At 41.4% G+C, this 22,539-nt stretch overlaps 1 protein-coding gene across 1 annotated transcript in view; it reads right to left on the reverse strand.

Moving 5' to 3' along the window:
* The window catches only part of arhgef40 (Rho guanine nucleotide exchange factor (GEF) 40), a 49,774-nt gene extending 27,235 nt beyond the window's left edge, over positions 1-22,539 (reverse strand). The window contains exons 1-11 of the mRNA XM_042511909.1: positions 22,291-22,539; positions 10,561-10,650; positions 9,594-9,701; positions 6,273-6,558; positions 4,129-5,275; positions 3,083-3,321; positions 2,811-2,999; positions 1,942-2,056; positions 1,745-1,838; positions 1,522-1,608; positions 516-632 (exon numbers count right to left, since the gene is read on the reverse strand). Of these exons, the coding sequence (XP_042367843.1) occupies positions 516-632; positions 1,522-1,608; positions 1,745-1,838; positions 1,942-2,056; positions 2,811-2,999; positions 3,083-3,321; positions 4,129-5,275; positions 6,273-6,558; positions 9,594-9,701; positions 10,561-10,650; positions 22,291-22,293 (2,475 nt within the window). The 5' untranslated portion in view covers positions 22,294-22,539. The remainder of the gene's footprint in view (positions 1-515; positions 633-1,521; positions 1,609-1,744; positions 1,839-1,941; positions 2,057-2,810; positions 3,000-3,082; positions 3,322-4,128; positions 5,276-6,272; positions 6,559-9,593; positions 9,702-10,560; positions 10,651-22,290) is intronic.

Below are 22,539 nucleotides of genomic sequence, written 5' to 3' on the forward strand. Positions count from 1 at the left end.
ATCGACCACCACCGGGCAGCCAGCGTCCTTTTATCTGTCATGTCTGCAATTCACTTTCTCCCACTCGCCTCCTTCACTTTTCATGGTAATATGTTAAACTTCCGGTGCACAAAACTCAGTAGTTACCAACAATTAATAAGAACTACACAAGTGCTGCACTAGAACTGAAAAATAAAACAGATGGCAGATTTTTCACGCTAAAATGGACACGGGTTTATAGGCTCCAGCTGTGATGCTTTATATTGAAAGCCGTCTATATGTGTGTATATAAATATATTTTACTCATGCTAAGAGGCTGCAACATTCACTCCGTGGCACAATGGCCCAAGTTCAAATAAATAAAATAAATCTGAATAATTTGCAAAAGCATAGTTATCAGTCCATCTTAACTGCCTGAAGTGATCATTTCCTGTTCAATTTCCTCAGAACCACTTCAACACACGCTCAGGTCAGTAAACCAGTCCGCCTCGGCTGAGTGAGTCTACTATGGAAATTTTTTAAAAAACAATTCTCACCAGTCTGAAGGCGAGCCAGTCTGAGTGACAGTGTGTAAAGTCTCCATCCATCTCTTTGAGCAGCTGTTGCTTGTCAACATATTGCTGAAGGATCCCTGTTCCTCGCACCATATGGATCTGGACAGAACAGGAAAAGGGGGACAAATTAAGTGCAGGCAGTGGTGCCTCCAAGGGGGGCCACAGGGGGCCATAGCTAGGTCAACCATCACTAGGTCAAAAAAGAGACTTCAAATCTCAGTGAGTCTTTTAACTGGTTGCAAATATCCCTATATAAAATAGACTGAACAAAGCACTCCTCTTACTTGATTCTCCCCCCCCCCCCCCTTTTTTTTTTAGAAAGAGCCGAGCAGGCAAAAACATTTATAACTCTTGCATCATTTCCATTTGTTAATTTATCTGCAGCAATAAAACTAATTGCAAACAAACAACAAAATGGGCCAGAGAATGCAGTTCCGGCAACTGTTAACATTTTTTTTGGGTGGGATTTCCCTTTAAAGTGCAAACTCTCAACGTTGCCAGGTTGAAATGCAAACCACATGACAACAAACAATTTCTCATGCGTGTGTGAAAGACAGATCTCTGCGGATCAATGCAAAGCAATGAGATGAATTGCCGGTAAAAAAAGAGTTATTTGCAAACTCTAGATGTGTCAAATGTGTGGAAATGAGGTTCATTTAGATTCAGGAACAATGTGAATGTGCGCTGCAGCCAACAGCAGCCAACATCCATCACATTTTAGCAGGAGTTAGAAACAAAGTAAGCTGTTGGAAATGTGATTTGCTCTTGAACATTTTGCATTCTGTATATGAGCAGTTATCCCTGCATTTATGAAGGAAAACTTTCATTGTGCTAATGTTTTCCCACACAAAGTTCCATGTGGGTGTTCTACCTTTGTTTTAACATTTAAACGTACAAATAAAAGTCATAAAATTAACTGTGAGCTTAAAGAAAAACACTGTGCAGTGTGTCGGCTCATAAACTGCAAACATGATTAGTGTGACGTCACCTCTGCTCCTTCCACATTATAAGAAAGGGACTCCTGCTGCTCCTCCACCAAAACCAGAACAGATCCAAGGCCGCCAGGAACCAACACCTGGAAAAGACAAAAAACACACACGCCCAGGCAAACACATGTGTTTGAGCTACTTCATCACATCTGCAGGACAAATTAGAGCAACACAAACATTTAGCACATTTGGCTAAACAATATATATTTTTTTCGGCCTCACCTGGAACAATTTAAGCGCAGAGAGAAAGAGGGTGGAGGGTGGAGAGCGTCTGCTGTCCATTAACACCGTGAGACCTTTTTCTTTGGCTGCAGGCCTGATGAGGATGGACGGAGAGAGGAGAATGTGGTGTTTAAACAGAAGCAGCATTTTGAAAATGAGACGAAGGGACGCGTAAAGTAGGAAAAACATAGTCTTACCGAGTGATTCTGTGGTAACAGGCCAAGACCCGGGCCAGCTCCTCCTCAGAGAAGCCCTCCTCCGATGCATCCGTCTCTGTGACAACCAGAGCGCGTCCCAGCCTGTCCACTGTACCTGCGGTGGAGAGGCATCAGGTTAAGAACTGAGAGAGGACTAAGTTCAGCCTGTGGAATTGGTTTTATTTGTTTTTGATTATTTTGGAGTTTTTTTTACATATATAGAATGTAAGCTTGTCAGTTTTTTGCACATCTTTATAATATAATCATGTTAGTTTTGGCGCTGCCGTTCACATAATGGTTCAGGGGATGCAGCAGGAAGTAATGAGTTGCCATGAAGTTAGTAAGAAAACTTTGGGCTACACCTTGAGGTCTGTTTTTAGCAGGTATTTAAATTTGCACCATGCAGAATTAGCTATTGACTGTTCCTGTTTGCATTGTTACTATGGATTATGAGAGGACATGGATGGAGGACAAATGTAAACTACTAGATTACTTTTAGTTCAGAGGAAAAAGTTCCATATGTGATGATTACGAAGCAAGATCTAAACTTGTAAGGTCTGTCTTTTTATCTAGGATTTCTGTGGTTTTATGAACTTTTATATGAGATGGACATTAAAGAAATTGATATTCCCAGAGACTGAAGTCAAACTAAACTTAGCAATATGTGTATCATGTATGTATGCTAAGATTTGGCTGACTCGTGACTCTGAAAAGAAGTGCAACTTATGACAAATTGTGCTAATTCTACATTAAGGTGTAAGAAACTACCAGCCAACCAATGTGTACACGTCGATGACAACAAAAAACAATGGCTGAATGCTAACCAGTAAAACAAAAACACACACAAAAAAAAACTTAAAGTAACTTACCTGTCAACTTTAGCTTCCCTGACTGGAGAAGCTCGGTGTCCAGTTCCCTCAGCAAGGGAGGCTCTCTGGATGTAACACCATTGAGTTGGTCGGGACATGTCTCTCCTGACCCCGCCTCCTCATTAGAGTGGTTAAGTAAGGATGTGCCTGATTGGCCATTGCAGACAGGCAACGATTCAGCTTCTTTCTCTGTTGAGAAAAGCTAAAGTTAAAGACAATATTCCATGGGGTGTTTTAGGACTTGTGGTTCATGCATTCAGTTTTCTTCAGACCTGTGCTGCTTTTCTTTGTGTCCTCTGTCCCCTCATTAGTTGAAGGTGGCACTCCATCAGGTTCGTCTGCGGGTTTTCTCTGCTCCAATTGGTTCTCCTCTGTGATTGGCAGCTTTTTCAGATCAGAGGAGGTGGTGGGACTTGGTTGAACACCTTTCCCCTGCTGTTTTGATCCCTTCTGGTGTGCACGACCACCAGACCTCGCCCTCCCTCTGGCCCCCTTTCCCTTCCTTTTCCTCCTAAAGACAAAGCACAGGAAGGTACTAATGAGGTGCAACACAGTTAATATTTTATATCACTTTAGGAAAGACTTTCTTTTGGACATGATGTCCTTTAGAAGGTGTCTTTTGTAACATTGGTGTAAGGCAGTAATACTCAACTTACTGTCAACTCAGCTGGCCAAAGCTGGCCCTCAATAGGGAGCCGCATGGCCCCCTAATCATTTTTTAACTCACAGTGAAAATAAAGTGAATCACATTGGGAATTGTTTTTGTACTTTTAAAATTCACAGGGTGCCAGATTGCTTAAAATTGTATAAAAATAGAGCTTTTTTTAAAAAATCAAAGTAAGTGCCAATGGGGGATCCCATGCACTCTGCAACAGAGGTCCGAGCTAAACCCCTAATGTCCTAAAATCATTAAAACATCCTGAAATCCTAGAAATATCCCAAAACCCTAGAAATGGCCTAAAACCTGAGAAATGTCCAAAAAATCGATGAAATGTCCTTAGATCCTGGAAATGTCCTTAAATTCTAAAAATGTCCTGAAATCCTAAAAATGTCCTTAAATCTGAGAAACATCCTAAATTCATACATCAGTGCGGCTGCTGTGACGGGCCCCTGGCCTCCTGTCATTCTGCCAAAGTGGCCCCTTAAGCAAAGCAAGTTGGGTATCCCTGGTGTGAGGTCTATATGTGCGTGAGTTTGGACAGACTAAACGTTATGAGCAGAGTTTGCACCAAAGTGTGACTGATCTGTACTTTCATAAAGAAGTGTGAAAATGAAAGCAAACATAAAGAAGGAATGCTCATAGGAAATACAGCAGTACCTTGGTGCTCTAAATCCTGCAGTTTTAACTTCCTTTCCTCTGGGACACACTCTGTCCTCAGTCTTTCCGTCATCCCTTTCCGCTGTCACCTTTGGATTGGATGAGTTCTTGATTTTAGATCCACTGCTGGTAATTTCTCCTCTTTCTAAAACTCCAGTAAATAGTCCTTCTGGTGCGTCTGATGTTGGGGTTGTGGCATCACTGTCTCCGCTCAGTGGTTTATCTGTATCCTCAAAAACAGAGTCTGAATGAGACCCGTGATCGGAATGGCCCTCTATAATATGTCCAACTTTGTGGTTCATTAAGTCATTTGCGACCAAACTGTCGCTGCTCTCAGAGTCTTTGCCTCTGTGGCTGTCTCTGCATGCCTGCGTGAGGCTGTTACTGTCTCTCTCCTTGCCCACGCCGGGCCTCCTCTCTTTGAACGCGCCATCAAAATAAAGCCGGTGGCTCTCCAGGCCCTCAGAGTCTCTGCTTGTTTTATCTCCTTCATCAGAGTCGTGGACAGAGGAGGAGTAAGACCGCCTCCCTCTGCCAGATTCACTGACTTCTTGTTGAGGCTGAGCTGGTAAAATATCACCTTTTGGGGTAACTACGTCTCTTTTGGCACCAAGGACAGCTCGAAAGCTTCCTGACCCTTCCAGTCTTCCATATCCCCAAGCTTTCCCCTTCCGGAGTTTGATGGCTTTACTCCTCCTGCACAGAGGCAAAGTCTTGGTCTTACAAATCCCATGCATCTCCAGGTACCTCTGCCTTGTGTCAACCCCCCCATCAGGCCCCAATCTGGGCTCCAACAGCTCCACGTAGTCCCCGTCCAGCTGAGGGTGCCTTGCCGTCCGCCCAAGCCCATCCTCACTACGCCTTCGCCGGGAAAGCCCAGGCTCAGAGTCCAAGCCGTCTGGTGGTAAACCATCATCTTCCTCCTCATCCCAGGACCAAGAGTCCAGTTCTCCGGAGGATGAGCCACCCCAGCCCCCGAGGCTGCTGCCCCCCTCGCTGGGGAGGCGGTCAGAGCCCTCGTGGCCTGACATCAGGCCCAGCTCCTCAGAAGGGTCGTGGATGAACTTTGGGTAGACGACCTCCTTCCAAGGAAGTCGGACCACACCATCACATGTACTGACCAGGCAGGTGTCAAGTCCACCTCCAACTGTGCAAAGATGAGAGAGGACTGTCAATTTTATATGTTTATTGAGGGTATACATTAGCCCAAAAAAAAACTCCTATTTAATATAAAAAGAAACCATAATAAGGAAATAAACTTTTGCTGCCTTTCTTTTTTTAGCTTTACTGTTCTTCTGACCATCCAGCACCTGCTGACACACTCATAAATCTCTCCATTGTCTTCTTGCCTTTCCACATACCATGCCTCGGTCATAAAATTCTTCTTGCCATCTGTTTCACTTCCCCTGTTTTTAAGTGTAGTCTTCTTCACAGTCATTACTTCCTGGCTAAGCTACAAAGAGTCACTTGAACACCTAATTACAGACATAATTATGGCTTAAACCTAAGAAAAACCTCAGTGGAGACCTTTCCAGACCCTTAGCCGAAAAAACCCAATAACAAGAAGACTCTATGAACAGTAACAAAATGAAAGAAGAAAATGTCAATGGAGTATATGTCAGTGGTTTTCAACCAGGTGGACCCCAAGGGATCTTTGAAGGAACTCCAGGCGCCCCCAGAAAAATAGAGAATAGTTTATTCTCACCATTGAATTCACTATGGAAGTGAGCCCAATGTAAGAAATAGTCATAACAGTGACTATTCTGATCATGGTTTCACTTCCTTTCATGGTATCTCCTAAACAAGTACTTCTCAAGTGGTGGGTTTCAGTCCAAAAGTGGGTCACAGATCACGTTTGTAAAAAACAAACTTTATTTTGAATTTGGAATAAAACTGAACATTATCTTATGTTTGGACCTTGACTATGAACAAAATCCTTGGTTGGACCAGTTGGGAACCACTATCCTTTACTGCAGTTGATTTGTGTCGAATTCTGGTTTTTGTCATATCCAACAACCAAAATCTTTTCAGATGGAAGTCCCTAAAGCAAAATCCTACCAAAAACGTGGGGTCTGTGACCCAGTGTGTATCATTTTAGCAAAGAAACAGTTGAGAACCACCAGTACAGGTAATCCTTTCCTTACCTTCTCTCTTGTGGCCACGTTCTTTGTTGATGCAGTGCAGCCACTCAGTGGTGAACACAAGAGGGTGCTGTGACTCGGGTACCAAGATTTCCTGAACGGTACGCCCCCCAGGGGCTAGACATTTTAGGGCAAGCCGAGGGCAGCGCGTAGAGAAGGGCACCACCTGCAGGTAAAAGTCATTACTGCGCAGAATCCTCCAGTCGAGGGTGGAGAGCTGTACGACCACTTTTTCGCCTAAACACAGTGGCCAACCGGAGTGAAGGAATAGGCAGCCCAGGTACTGAGACTGTGACAAGAAGACAAAAGATAGCGTGTTAAATGTGTTAATAAAAATGAAACCTTAATTTGCATGATATTAAATCTCCTCTCTGTACCTCTCTAGGTTGTGTGGTGCACTGTCTGCCCTTTAGAAATGTCGCCTCTAGAGTCCCCGCTATCCTATTTAATGCTCACGCACAATCTTGCAAACAAACCACAGCCCACATGAGCCAGTCAGAGCTTGTCTGCATGGTTGTTTCAGATGAGTCGAATTTCTAGAACCGATAACGCACCAGTCAACACTATTCACTGCTAAACTGGCCAAAAGCCAGCACCACATACAAATGTCAGACATGTGACTCACGCAGTGTTTTCCAGTGCTTAGCTGGCATGACACAGTGAGAAGACTCTGGATGGCTGCAGAGAGGCAGTGTGAGTCAGACAGAAACATGCAGATGACCAACTCTTCACAACAGCCAGCCACTGTCAGAACAGTCTGCTGTTTCATTAGAGGAAAACACATTAGGTAAGGCTGAGGAAAATCAATCTAAATCCAGCATGCTAAACTACATGAGTCTAAATATAGAAAATCACACATATACTCTAAAACTGTGAACTGAGGTGAAGAATAGAAGGCCCCTAGTGTGATCCTCGCTCTATCAACTGATCTATTTTGAAAAAAAATACCTTATTCCATGCGCTATTCCCCTCTTAATCAATCCTGTGTCAGATCTATATCCTCTCTCTCGCAGTCTGAGGTATAAAAGTCATCCAAAACCTCTCTCTGGTGTTCCCATCCACATCTAATCGACTGACTCGGGGCTGCTCCCTCCCCCCTTCATGCCCTCCCGACTCACGAGACGTGATCAAATTATATTCCTTTCTCGACCTCTCCTTCGTCTTCCCTTTTCTGCCTCTGTCCTTCATTCAATTTCTTTCCTGTAACCCTTTGGAGCATCACTTTTTTGTGCTGCCTATTACAATTATTTAAACCTTTGAACCAAGAGCAAATTGGTGCAATTTCTTTCAAAAACATTGGAAAAAGCCATAACCAAGTTGGTAAGAAATTTTTGACAAATTGCAAGAATTTAGTAGATTTAGAAAATTTGTTTTTTCTAAGCTAGGGAAAATGTCTCTGGGGAATAAAGAAAAAAGCTATAGGAAACAATGTCAAGGGCAAAAAAGAGAAAAACTACAGAAAAAACACATTTATAGTTAAATATTTATAATTATGTGACAAAATTATTATTAAGGTCATTTTTTTGTTTCTTTACCTTTCTTTTTTTCTGTTGTTTTGTTCCATTTTTTTTATACCATTTTCAGACATTTTTCAGTAAAAACAATTTAAGATAAAAACTATTATTATTTTATATATCTAATTATTATTAGATATCCTGAAATTGGGGAAACTGTCCAGAAAGTATATTTAGAATTCTCATTATTTAAAAAAAATGTTACAGGAAAAAAGAAAATTGTAAACTTTTTTTTAGCACTTTCTTGAGGTCATGAATGAAATCATGACAATTTGCTCAGTCCTAAAACGGTTGATGCTTTCCTGTTCCGTTGCTGAAGCGACAGCCTGATGGCTGTCAGGGTGGATATTAAAGAGCATGTGTGACTTTTCCCCTCTTAAAAAGTTTGTCTGCGTTGAGTCAGTCCACATTCTGTAACTCCCAGCGTCCTCTGGCCCTCCTCCCACTTCTCCCTCAATGTACCCCAGTGTTTGCTCCGTCTTACGCGCCTCCCGTTTCACAAGAAATTCCTCAATCAGTCCACTATAGTCTGCAACCTCCAGCATCTTCTCATTTTTCACGCGCACACGCCGGCGCACTGAATGAAAGCCATGTTCATTCTCTCTTTTGACTCCCACCGCTTCTCACTCTCTCTTTCTCTCACAGCAGTAACGCACTCACATATGGAAGAAATTATTGTCATGACTCACAGTCTAACTCCCGTCCCAGGCAACTCCACTAAGCGACAATGAAAACATCGTTTGCTCACAATGCCGTGGCATGTGTGTGTGCGAGTCTAGGAAAACTGTAAAGGGAAATATGAGACGGTTCTGAGCCTCTGAGCTTGGTCTAAACAGTGTGTGTGTTTATCTTTGTGTGTTTGTGTGCTGGAAAGTAAAATAAAAGGAATACTGTTCAGTATAAACCTCCGAGCTTTGACTTAAACACATGTTGCATCTCATTTGTTTGTCTTGTTTCATCCGTGCGAGGCAGAAAGTGCAAAGAGAGCGATGTGAGGGCACAAAGTGGAACTTTCAGTATCCAGTATCATATTTCCGTGCATTTCCTTTTGCATGTGGGAGTCTGAAAATCAAAACCAGAGCTCTTTTATTCATGCTTTATTTCACTGTGTTTCAGTAAGCTGTCGATTCAGTGCAGCTCCCAAGGCAGAAAAAAGGAGGTGGTCCTTTTGTCTGCAGGTCAAAGCGGCTGGTAAATCTCAAGTTTCACCAGTCACTTTCACTAATTTTACCGGCCGGCTAGAGTTTTAGAGCAGACTCGACCCTCCAGAATGTAGTGAGTAACTGTACTAGGGTCACACATGTGCCAAATTATTAAAGCCTTGAACTTTTCCTCGCACTGGTGTCTTCATGTCACCAGATGCTGTGATCCAAGGCTGAAGACTTGACACTTAGATTCGAAAAGACCTGAGACTGACATGACTGCTGTGAGTCTTAAAGCAGGGGTAGGCTGTTTTGTTTTGGCGTCAATGGGCAAAAATCCCATAATGAACTTTGAGCATGTTGTAATTCAAGTGGACTGAGAGAAAAGAGTCTAATAAAGAGTCTGACAATAAACCAAACAGAACACATAACATCGGTAGGGTTTCAGAGATGGACAGAAAATGTTTTTAATAGTTATGTGCTGAGTTGAAAATTGGTTGTCCTGTAGAAAACCAGCTTTACCAAAACTCACACATGAAAATGTATCAAAAAGCTAACAGCTGACAGATTCCTAACACTGTGCCTTTTGCACTTGACAGCTGATTCTGCTCCTGATTAAACAGCTATGTGTGTGTTCTCATCCGCAGTGTTTGCAATGTGGGACTCACGCAGGCGTGCTGCTGCAGTTTGTGCAGGAGGTGCTTGGCAGGAACGAAGTAGTCCAGGAGGTAGCGAAGACTGTCGTGTTGATAGGTTGACTCCAGGACTGAAAAGACCTGAATGAATATGCAAAAGTGAAGAAGAAAACTCGAGTAAATGCAGTTGTAGTCAGTACATTAGCAGATTAGATGCTTCAACATTCACATTCATTTGTGGTGGCCGGCCACGATCAAAACATCTGCCACCACTTATTGATTTTATATTTTTGGAGCTTTGTTTTTCATTGCATCACAAACTCAGAGTGTAGAGCATACTCTGGGCACAGATGGAGCAGCAGAAACTTAATCAGTAATTGCGCTGCTAAAAGTTTGCATTCACTCGTCTCTCCTCCTCTCATCCATAGATCTGATCTGATATGATGTGATCAGCTCTGACAGGATCAACAGATCAATTCTCCTGGAAAAAAACATTTAAAAATTATAAAAATTCTACAACATAAACACAGATAATTATGATAATTATAAATATATAGATCTATTGACATTTCCTTAGCTTTTTTCATCATCATCAGTGGCATTAAATCATCTTAAAATTACAATAATGTCATTTATTGCAATTATATCTGTAATGATTTATCAGCTAACAAAAGTTATCATGACAGTCCTTTGGCTAACTGCCCTGTAAATGTTACATAATAGTGTTTGGTTTTTGGTGAAACAAGTCATGTGAAGCTCCTGGTTGGAGGAAGAGGGCTTGGCTTTAATTGACCATCTTGCTTTTTGTTTGTGTTGGCTTCCAGCAGCAGTTTATATCTCGGGAAAGTAACGTTATCTGCACATAGCATCGCCTTCCCCACATGCTCCCAACATCCCCATATCATTTAATTGAATCTGCATTATTTATATTCCCCTGTTTATTACTGTAAATGTGCGAGACTGGATATGAGGTGTGTGTGTGCATCATTGTGGGACGTACCTGGGAGAGGAGGGGTGGCGCCGTGCTCTCAAAAGGAGGATAAAGCGACGAGAGCGCCCCCTGCACACAATCCTCCATTGCCTCCGAACCCTGAGGGAGACAAAGGTGGCATGAAAGGGTTAATCCATAACCGGATGTTAAATCAACTCTAATGTCTGTGTTTGTGTTCAACAGCCGGGTTGTCTCGCTTTTTGCTGACACACACACAGACAAATATACACACATATTCGATTTTCAGCTTCCTGTTGTATGGTCTGGGAACATTTCCTCCAAGGGCCAGTGAATGCGAGCACCCCCAGAACAAAAGAGCCCACTGCAACATGTTAACTCCCTTCACACATGCGTGCACAGCTGCATGCACACACACATCATAACACAGGGCTGGCCTGTGAGGTGGAGGGTGACGGAGCAGAGCACGCAACACATGCAGTGTTTATTTTTCTACAAGGCCCGTTGGCATGGCAACTTTTTTCTCTCTCTTTTCCAACTTCTCTCTTTCTCCCTCCCTCCCTTCACATTTCCTCCTAAACCTCCCATCTGCTTCTCTTCCTCAATTCGTTGCCCTTTTTTTCTCATCTCATAAGTCCAACTTTCTTTGTTTCACCTCTATCCGACTCTCCGAATGTCATCTGACAACAATTACATTGGGATTCTCTTCAACAGACGGCATATTGTCCTGAATGACTACAACGGCCGAGGGGATGGATGGAAAGCCAGAAGAGAAAACCCAGAATGGGAGAACAGAGTGTACGGAAAAAGAAAAGAGCGGCTATAGCGAAAGGGGGGCCAGGAGGGAATGAGTTGTTGGTGGTGCGGGGGTTTATGGAAGAAGACCTAGGTTCAGCCGTTTTGAAATTATTTTTTGGGGATGTTTTAGTGTACACAGAGGGTTTGGGGTTAGCCACAGAGGAGGAGAGAATGAGTTTTACCAGCAAGAAAGTACTGTTTTCCAACTTACGCAACTTTGCCTAAAATGTCCTAGCAAAATAAACTTGACAAATTCAATTTTTAAAGAAGTATTTCACAAATATCAAGAGGGTCCTCACATAAAACTCGGCTGTCAATGCAGTAGACAGACGCAAATACTTTTGAAATTGGTGCTAAATGACCAGAGAAAACAGAGAAAATGGACTGTGGCATTCCAACGCATTCTCAGTCATCTCAAATTGCCACTTTGCAATGGACATCCATGTCCACATATTACAGATATCCCTCTGTGTCTGCTGTTTATATTCCAGAACACCGCTACTGTGACGTCAACTCAAGCACATGGTGGGATTACGCTGTACGTGGTTTTGTTTAGGCAACAAATGCTGGGTCGTCAACAAACGCACATGATGGGACGGACGGTTAAAAAACATCACATTCACATGGGAAGCGAACACCAGACTGCTGCATGAAAGTCCGTTGTTTGTTGGACCCATCCACCACCCAACCCCACCCCACCCCACCCCACATCGTTACCGGCAGCGTCTCAACCTGACGCTGTCCAGCAGCGATTCATGTGGACATGACTAGGGCTGAAACGATTCCTCGAATAATTCGAGTAACTCGATTACAAAAAATGATTGAGGAATTTTCTCTGCCTCGAGGAATCATTTAATTTTGCCAGCTCAAAGCATGGTATTTCGCCCGGACTACTTTTAATGCGGCACAACGCGCTGACGTCACGCACGTAAAGGAAGAAGAAAGAGGCGGCGGATATGTTTGGTTTTAACCATGGATGTAGAGGTAACGACAAAGAAGGCGACGAAAGCGAAGAGAAAGGCACAAAGAAAAGGCAGAAAATGTCAAAAGTGTGGGAGCATTTCAAGCTGGACACCAAGGCGAACACTGCGTGTATTCACTGTAAGACAGCGCTTGCATACCACAACAGTACGTCTTCAATGCTGCAGCATCTCCACCGAAGGCCCCCTGTTTACTCCGAGAGCGGAGGACCGTCACCGGAGACAAGGCAAAATTAAGTTAACGTAGCGCTAATTAATGAGATTAACGTTACTGTACCTTGCTAACATAACGTTAGCCCTGCGGAGGGCTAGGTTTCCATTAATTATGACTACTGTCGATGCGTGGCTAACGTGCCTTTCATACAGGCTTTATTTAATCTGTAAAAACACAGCGCTGCAGAGTGATGAGGGTGGAAAATAAAAACATAATAAAGCTAACTGGGTAGTTAAAAAGGAAACCAATGGTTCATTATTAGGTGAAATGTCTTACTGTCTCATGTATATTTATAATTGCTCTTTAACTAAACAAAAATATGTTTTATCCGATTACTCGATTAATCGATGAAATTTTCAGTAGAATACTCGATTACTAAAATATTCGATAGCTGCAGCCATAGACATGACAGGTTCTATCTGGCCACATTGTCAACTGACATCAACAGTCCACGTCTCATGCTGTCCGGCCGTCTGCCTGTGTATAATAAATCTGACAACAGTTCTTTCGGGTCGGCGAATCATGCCAATCTGAAAGGTGGCTTTTGTCGTTAGGAAAAGTGTGCCATATAGAAAAGAGAAGGCTGAACGCTTCTGCTGGTGGATGACGTAATGCAAACTTGTTCGTGTGAGATAAAGGCAGCCGACTGGTAACAAACAATCTAATATAATAATCGAATTATTTTTGAAAACATTTGAGACAAGAAGTAGGCAACACAATAACAGAATCTTGGTTTATATTTGCTCAGTGCTTCTTCATTTTACCGTTTGATCTCAGTTTTTTTGGCCTCCACTGTGCAGGAAGCAGTATGGCCTCCACTTTCTGTTCACAAACTCTCACTGTTACAGCGAAACACAGTCATAAATGTCTCTCTAAAAACATTTTCTCACACACACAAGGTTAATTACTGCTATTATTGTTAGTAGTATATTTGTAACATTGCTGATATCCACCAGTATGTTTAGCTTACATTCGTTAATGTTGACATTGCTGTTGTTTCTGATGTTAACATTTTTTTATTGTGTGCATTTTAAAAACTGTACTTTTCCCGTTAAAACCACCTTGTACAATGTGCTCTGGCAATACTGTTTTAATATGGTCATGCCAATAAAGCCTCTTTATTTAAATTCTCTTGATGCACTTCTATCCTCTTTGTGTCCATGGTGGTGGGCAATATGTACACCCTGTACTTCCAGCAACAGCTTGAGAGCCAGCAACTGTTGGGGAGAAGGGAAATGTAGTCCCTGGTTAGATGGAGGACAGTTACCACAGTTCTTTGACACATACTACCCACATTGTTTTGGCACAAAGCTAGTTTTATGGTTGTGTCAAATGTCAAGACTTATTTGTAATTGTGTTTTGAGCAAAGTCTGGGAAAGAGATGGAGAAAAATGGAAATTCAAGCACAGATGAGATTAAGTGGTTGTAGGGTGGAACAGAAAACAGAGTCACTGGGGGACTAAAAACTAAGGAAGAGAAAGTCTGAGACTTATTAGCAGAGCAAGACACTTGAAAAAGCCACATCAGATCTACAGTGTAACTCTGGTGGAGACCTGCTCTGCAGAGGTTGCTCAGGGTCACTCACAGACGATGTTAGGTTCTGTTTCCTATCCACTCTCTTGGCGGCAGAGCAAATTTTTCAACTGTGACTTCAGCCCCAACAGCAGAGTGGCACCGCCGGGCTCAAATTCATGCAGCTTTATTTTTCCATAGTAACAGGGAATTTTGGACGGGTGCATATAAGGCAACGTAGGAAAAAAAACAAATGACAGAACTTACATAAATGTTGCTGAACACAGATTTCCAGAGAAAGAGCAGCTCTAAGGGTCATGTCAGTTTGCTGGCGTTTTAGTAAACAAAACCACTGAATCACCAAGAGGACTTTTTTGGAAGCCAAACATAAAATGCTCATATTAAAAGGCCGTAATTGTAAGTGTCCAAATCATCTTATTTATCATAAAACGAGTGAAAACTTTGCCAGATGTTTGGCATGTCACACGAGTTTCCAAGTAATTAACCTTTTTAGGAGTCAGTACGAAATAACAAGGTAGGAAAAAAAGCACTTTTCCACATTTGAAACAAGTTTGATTTTTATCACAACATTGACAGGTAATCTCCCATTTTCAAAAACACAACTTTAGCAAGAAATTTAAAAACAAAACTAGCATTAAATATATACATCTGGCTTTTTAATGCAATGAGAATGCGTACAATCGACATTCAAACTCGGGTGAAATGACTCTGCAGTAGACACGTGTTTTTACTGCCTCTGCCTCTGACTGGCATTGATGGGGACACAACAACCGAGTGAACACGGTGATTTCAGCTCCTTAACTGGCGAGATGCAATGACGTGCCACCACTAATTGCTGTCCGTCTCCTCCCAAGCAGCGCTCAAACATTATTCCAAGTTCATCTCCACCAAATTTGAAAAGATCAAATAAGCGAGAGATATAAAAAGAAACCACTGAAAAGTTTTCATAGACCTCTGTTGCTATTGCCATCTACTGTTTACGTGTTTACCGCACACACACAAGCTGACAGAAAGGCAGACTTGTGTGCAGCAGCGGTGTGTTCACAAGCAGTGGGAATGCAGCCTGTCACCTATATTTAACGGCTATGCTTGTGTTTGAAAAACCCCATGTGCATGTGCTAACTTTGGAGAAGTGGTATGTGTTAAGATGATTACATCATGCAGACAGAAGAGGTGTCTCAGTGTGTAGGCTATGGTAAACTGCAGTCTGTCAGCGGGCATGAAGGAGTAGGTGTAGTGGTTGTAAAAGAGGTTTAATCAGCCTTCTGGCTCACTGACAGAACATATTGAGTCTAGTAAAAGCACGGCAGGAGGTTTAGGGGGATTGCAAGGCAAGCCAGCAGGAACTTCCTCTTTGACTAAAACCCCTTTAAAGCATCCCACCAGACTCGAGTTAATTCAGCACAACACTATATTAAAGCTAAAACTCGCACATGACAGTGGACACTCTTTAATGTCTTTTGGTGTGTTTTCTCAAAGGCCCAGCTCTTTATGTAGAATCAGACTGCCTGTGAATGCCAATACAATTGTGTGCAATTCTGCGGTACTTTCAACACTGTCTCACAAGTTGAATGGGAACAACTCTGCAATCTGAGCCCAACTGGCTCAGTGCAGCCCCTCGGGATCAAATATGCAGCTCATGCCAGAGAATTCAATGCAGCGCTCATTCATTACTTAAGTGTTGGTACAAATAGGCCACTCAGGTTTGGAGAGCTATCCTAAAACCATTATTTTTACTTATTAGCATCATATTACTTAACATTTTGGATTATATTGAGACTAGCTGATAGAAATCCATGTAGCTTATTTAGTGATGAGCTGCAACAATATTTAGTTTGGATGTGTGATGTACTATTGTGTGCCACCAGCATTGTTTCCAGCATTTTATTTCCTCAGCATTCACACTGTGTTTGCATGCCAGTGCTGTGCACACAGCTTTCAACAGGATACTCCACAGCTGAAATCCAAAGAATGGAATTTCAGTCTGAATGTACAATCACACAAATACACAAGGAAAGATGTCTAATAGAGGGAGGAAACAGAAATGCTTCCCTCCAAACCACAAAATTGACGTCAAAATCAGAACAGTACTTATTTTCCAGTAAAGTCGAGGTAATGTTTTAAGCTCTGTCGTGTGTTTTGTCTAAAAGGTTTGATTCATGCTTCACTCCTGTCTACCTGCAGCTTGCAGCACCAGTGCATCTAATGCAATTAGTCACTCTTCATTTGGACCAGGGGCCCATACGTGCACATGAAACAAAGCAGCCCTGATGAAATTTGTAAATTAGATTTCCTTTCGGACTGCGAGACAGCAGGAGCCTCTCACGTAAAAACTAGGTGCCTCTTCTTTGAGGGACTATAGGTGTAATTCAGTTACTCTTCAATCAGATACTTGACGCTAATGCACTCAGGTGTCTTACTTACAGTAAGTCACTATGGACAAATCTGCACAAAGTAATGTGGAGTAGAAGTTTTCTGTTCATAAGATTTTCCAGCACAGTCTCCAATGTCCTTTGGAGAACTTTCTGTACGCACATTATCACCACATGAAACCAAACTAGAAAGATAATGAAGAACAGATCAGAGTCAAGAGCTTAACAAGAAGCATGACAGTTCATTTAAGACATGCTGAGACTAGCTCTCATCAGGACAGCGCATGAGTATTCTGGTTTGTTTAGCAAGTTCATAGACTTGTTCTTAGTGCATGTGTTTCCAAACACACATTGTCATTCTTGAAGAAAGTTTGGAGGAGTACTGTTTGGAGTCAAACTGTTGGGTTTTGTTGATGCAAAATTGAAAGTTAAACACTCAAAGTATTACATCTGAACCGACATGCAGAGTCAAGTAAAACATTGCAAATTTCTTCTAAAAATATTTCATTCTGCTGCAACTTTTCCCTCAAAGTTCTAAAACGGTTTCATCTCGTCAGTAGTGCTTCAGTCCCAATCTCCGTATTACATATCTTTCCTCCTTATTGGCCGATAACGATCAATCTGGGCCAAATACTTTAACCATTATGTATTGATGGAGGGAAGACTGTCTACAGGAAAGAAATTTATCTCCAAATCTGGTGATATTTAGTGTTTCAGCAGAAAAATGGAAGTTCTCCTTTTTGTGTTAAACAAATTTTCCTATATTTAAGGCTAGAAAAAACACGTTAAATCTCCTTTGCTAGTAGCTAAAAATGCATCATCATGAAGCTTAGAGTTTTTCTGGACTTAGGACATGTTGGTGTTATGGAAATACATGGCTTGCACGGTATACTGGCAGGATGATATTTATAGAAAAATTCATGTTGAGGGAAATTCCAAAAAGTTATTACATGACCAAAGTACCATACTAAGATCACATGATTACCGCTGTGCTGTTGCCATGACAATGGAGCAAACGCCGTCTTTTTTAAACCTTTAGAAAGAGGTAGAGGTGGGCCTTCAGTTTTTTGCTGTTGTTTCTTGATGTTTTTGCCTACAAATATGCAGTTTGTGTATCTGGCTTATCACAAATTTCACCTCCTGACTTTTCTGTTGACGTATAATTACATCATGGGTTGTAACTGCAAAGACAAATGTCCTGTCTCCAAAACTACTGATTACAATCTGGACGTTGGCATCTTACTGGAAAAACTGGAAAAAATAGCAAGAAAAGTGTGTGTGTTCATACTCATACATACACTTGAGAGTGCGGACAATCAGGATGCATGAGTGTGTATCCTCCTGTTTGTGTCAAATGTGGACACAGCACAGAATCAGGCTATGTCATTCTTGCGTCACACTTCCTGTCTTTCTCTCGTTACCGGACTAAAACGGAAGTGGTCTTCCACACAGACGCCTGGCACAGACAGAAAACCAGAAAAAGAGAAGAAGATATCTAGAAAAAAAGAGAAATTAAAAATTCAGAGGATACCGGTAAAGCAGCAAAGTGGAACTCAAGTGGTTCTTATATATATATATATATATATATATATATATATATATATATATGTATATCCCTTGATTTGGCCTTCATGTCAGATCAGCTTATTCAGCTTATTGAAGTGTGAGTGAATACAAAAACAGACTGAAAAAGAGACAGAGTGACAGAGAGACACTGAGAAAACCAGACATGCCTACAGAGACCGAGGGTTCAGACAGAAAAAAGGAAAAGAGAAAAGAAAAGGAGGAGGAGGCAGACCGGTGGGAGAGATCGATGGGAAACAAGAGCAGCGGCGACCATGATAGAAACCAGATGTAGACCCATACAGTACATGAACGAACGGAGAGGGAAAGCTGCAGAAAGGAGCTCAGAGAAGAAGGCATGATTAGGAGCAAAAAAGAGAAAGCTGCCAACAGAGAGAAAGACAAAGAGGAGACAAGGAAACAGGCAGAGCAGACAAAGGGAAAAGGGGATGAGGAGGAAGAAAGAGGCCTGAGAGTGATTTCCTGTCCTAAATCTTCCTGTCTAATCTAACCTGACCTACAGCAGGTCAAACAGCTTCTTCACAGTTTGTTTTAGGCTCCTTAAGTGCTACAGTGTGTTGCTGAATCCAATCCGAAGGTTTCACAGCAGATGAGATTTCACACTTCATTGTCTATTTATTGTCTGTGACAAATGAGCACGGTATTTTGTCACTTTTATTGGTGTTGTTGGTTTCCTTAGTGTGGGATATTTCCTCAGGCAACCTAATTTAGGCTTTGCAAGGCTGAGCAGGATGTTAGCTTGTTAGCTTAGCTGCCTCATCAGATCAACGCAGAGTGCGATCATATGGACGCGAGTTACCCGTTTAAGATGCTTATCCTGGTTATGATCGTTTTTGGGATATTGTGTTTTTCATGAGCACAGAGAAATTATTCATGTTCCCCTAATACACCCCACTCTCTTTAAGTATTCTAGCTAGCGTTTTTAGGTTTCTCAATAACAGCGATAGGTGGCATGCACAAGACGTCATCAAAATGACACAACCTTGCCGCTCATGATCCCATCCTGCTAGTTGGGCGGTTGTGGCTCAGAAATAGCGTGAGTCATCCTTTAATGGGAAGGTCAGTGGTTTGGTCCCTGGTTCCTCCAGTCAACATGTCGAAGTATCCTTGGGCAAGAAACTGAACCCCAAATAGCTCCCGATGCTTCGTCATAGGAGTGTGAGTGCGTATGAATGGTTACTGAGTAGCAGGTGTCACCTTGTACGGTAGTCTCAGCCGCCGGTGTGTGAATGGGTGAAAGCGCTATACAAGTACAGTCCATTTACCATTTAGTTGTCCTGTTTATACACACATAATTTCGGCGCTGTTACTACCTTCACTGCCTTCTTAAAGGCGAGACAACTCTATGCCGAGGTGGAATAACGGTGTTAAATTCTTGAAGTGGCAGAGTGAAAGGGGCTAGACACTTCCTCCATTTATGCTTGAATAGGCTATATTCTAAATTACAGCACAAAAGAAGACGAAAGTCATTTAAATTTAAAACAAGCGAGTTCTATAGATGCCCAATAAAGATGCATTTGATACGGCTGTGTTGAAAAGTATCCATCCTCGGGCTGCAGGCACTGTTTATGTCAGACAGTCTTGACAATCACAGGAAACGTGGTTCAAGAAAGATCCCCGTGATTGACAACAACGCTGACCCTGTCTGGATTGTTCTGCTGCTGTTATCTCCACCCGCCTGGTACTCCAAGCAGGTTAAAACAAACACAGAGAATCGATTGCAATAACTTTCATCAGACTTTTTCCCCTCTGGCCTTGAGACTGGACTGTCTGGTTCATCCCATCAGCGTTTCAAAATCAGACGGAGGGAATGGAAATACCCTCTGCCACATATTCTTGGCAAAGTTTGCTGTGTGTGTCATTGTGTATTATGCACCTTAACACATATGTGCATGTGTTAGCAGCCCTGTTTAGTGCAAATGCACACTTTTCTTGTGTCTTAAATGTTTGCTTTTTGGACACATGTTGTTTGGAGGGTTGTTTTTTGGCACATACAGGACTTGTGTCACTATTTTGAGTTACAGGAAATGTTTTTTTTTCTCTACTTCGCTGTGTGTACATCTGTTACTGTTTTCCACTTTTAACCTTCCCAACTGCTTCACCCTTTGAAACTAGAAAAAAAGAAAAATGAAAATCATAAAAAAAAAACAAGAAAATTACCCAAAAGTGCTGAAATTTGAAGAAAAATCACATGTATACATTCCTTTCTGTCACATAAAAAATATAGTAGTAATAATAGAGTTATAAATATCGTTTTCTTAACATGTTTTTTTTATTTTGCCCTTTTTTTGCCCTTTTACTTAAACTGGCTTAATTTCTTTCCGAAAAAGGAAAAAAAAAATATTGCAAGAATATTTCCTGGAAAAACAGTACAACAACAAACTAAAAAAATAAATAAATCGTAAAGTTATTTAAAAGGGACAAAAATGAAAATTACCTCAAATTTTATTTATTCCATTTATTTAAACAGGATTAGTCCCACTGAGATTCAGAATCTATTTTCCAAGGAAGTCCTGGCAAAGACAGCAGCACACAGAATAAAGTACTAAAAAGTGCTTAAATAAATATTTTTCTTTTTTTCTGTAACAATTTTGAATGTATTAAATAATTAAGAGAATTTTAAATATATTTTTGGGACATTTTCCCATATCTAATAACTCCCTCAGGTTAATTTTCAGATCATTTCCTTTTTAGTTAGTTTGTGTTTTTTTTTTTTGTTTGTTTGTTTTTTTTTGTTTTATTTGCCATTTTTGGGACATTTCTTGCCAAATCATTACCTCTTTCTTCAAAGTAAATCAAACCAGTTTGGTTTCTTATGGTTAAACACTCATGAAAGGTGCCTGAATGCAGCACATGAAAACTGATGTAGATCCTGGTTTCAAAGGGTTAAAGAGGAAGATGAAACTGTACTGCACGTGTTCTTCCTCCTCTAAAGTCCATGCCATCCCTTGTTCCCCCTTTCTCCCTCTTTTTTTTCTCTTTCCCCTTTTCTCAGGTCCAATGTGGAAAATGCGGCATCACCGAAACCACCGTCACTGGCGTCCAAGTCTCCTAAAATAAAAAGTAACCCTACCCTCCTCTTTTATTCCACTCTTTCCCACTCCAGCTTCTCTCTCTCTCTGCTTTTTCTCTTCCTCTCCCTGCCAAACTGCTCCACCCTTCTCAACGCACAGAAGCGGGAACATGATCCAAATCTTTGTTAATCTCTTTTCTCTCTTAATTCAATTTATCTGCTCATATGTGTGCATGTGTCTGCCTGACTCATCTCTCCGTGTCTCCCTGCCTCTGTGTGTCACTGATCAGACCAGGAGTGGGTGGGGATGGTAAACAAAATCCCTGGAGACGCAACAGAGAGTCCTTGATTGCCTCTGCAGGGCAACCACAAAAATCATCACCGACGTCACACCGCTGAAATCGTGTCAATATGATTTGCTGCCATTTGGGAATCGTCAACTTTGCATGCTGGGAGTTATAAGTGCTGACTTAAACTTCTTCCAAAACTAAAAGCATGCTTTTAGGGGAATGATTAACCCTTTAACATCTGGATCAACATCAGTTTTCTTGTGCTGCATACAGATGTCTTTCACTTGCATTTAAACCTCTAAAAACCCCAGAAAGTTGGTTTGAAGTCTTTCAAAAACACAGGAAAAAAAAAAAAACACATGGCAAGAAATGTCCTGCAAACTGCAATTTAAAAAAAAGTTAAAGATGACAATCTCAAAATGAGCTTAAACAAGGGAAAATGTCAAAGGAAATATATTCAAAATTACAGGAAAAATAGAATCTAAAATAAAAATCTTATTTCATTTTCTTTTTTTCTTTTTTTTTTTTTTTTACATGATTTTGTTGTCACTTTTTACTATTTTTTGGGCCATTCCTTGTCAAGTTGCTCGTCACTCTCTTACTGTGTTTTTGAAGGAAATCAAGCCAATTTGCTCAGGTATCAAAGGGTTAAATAAAGCATATCAAAAAGCGGTGCTGTTTTGAGTTTTAAGCACATGTGGAACGTCTGCGTGTTTGCAACATCTGTGTCAAGCACATGCAAGTCTTTGAAAAGTACGTTTAAAGTCAATTCAAGGCAGACAAAACCTAAAAAGTCATGTTGCCATGCGTCAAAAACAGAAAACACTGTGATATCAGCATTACTGGATTATTTTCAAAATGTAAATTAAGTTGAGTACATGAGCACTTTGAGTCACTGAAGGAGTTTGATAATGTTTCGGAAAACTTCCTTGTAGTAAAGCGAGATAAATTTCAGCATTTTTCAGCAAAACTTCTCCATGAAAAAAGGGGGACTTACCATGACTTCAGTCAGGAATTCCTACATAGTCCTCAGCTCCTTTCCTGCTTCCTCTAAGCATTCTCCGCAAAAACTTTCTCCTCTTCTTATCAAACAGCCTCCATTAGCTCCTTAAAGCGACTTTCCCCCTTTTCTTTATGTAAGATTTCAGCGCATGAAAACAGTCCTCCTCTCTTCCCCTCTCACTCTCCGTTATGTTTCCCAGCCTGGGAATGTCCAAGCTACATTTTTTTCCTCCCCTTCTCTGTC

Source organism: Plectropomus leopardus, chromosome 23 (assembly GCF_008729295.1).
Source record: "Plectropomus leopardus isolate mb chromosome 23, YSFRI_Pleo_2.0, whole genome shotgun sequence".
NCBI classification, from domain to species: domain Eukaryota; kingdom Metazoa; phylum Chordata; class Actinopteri; order Perciformes; family Serranidae; genus Plectropomus; species Plectropomus leopardus.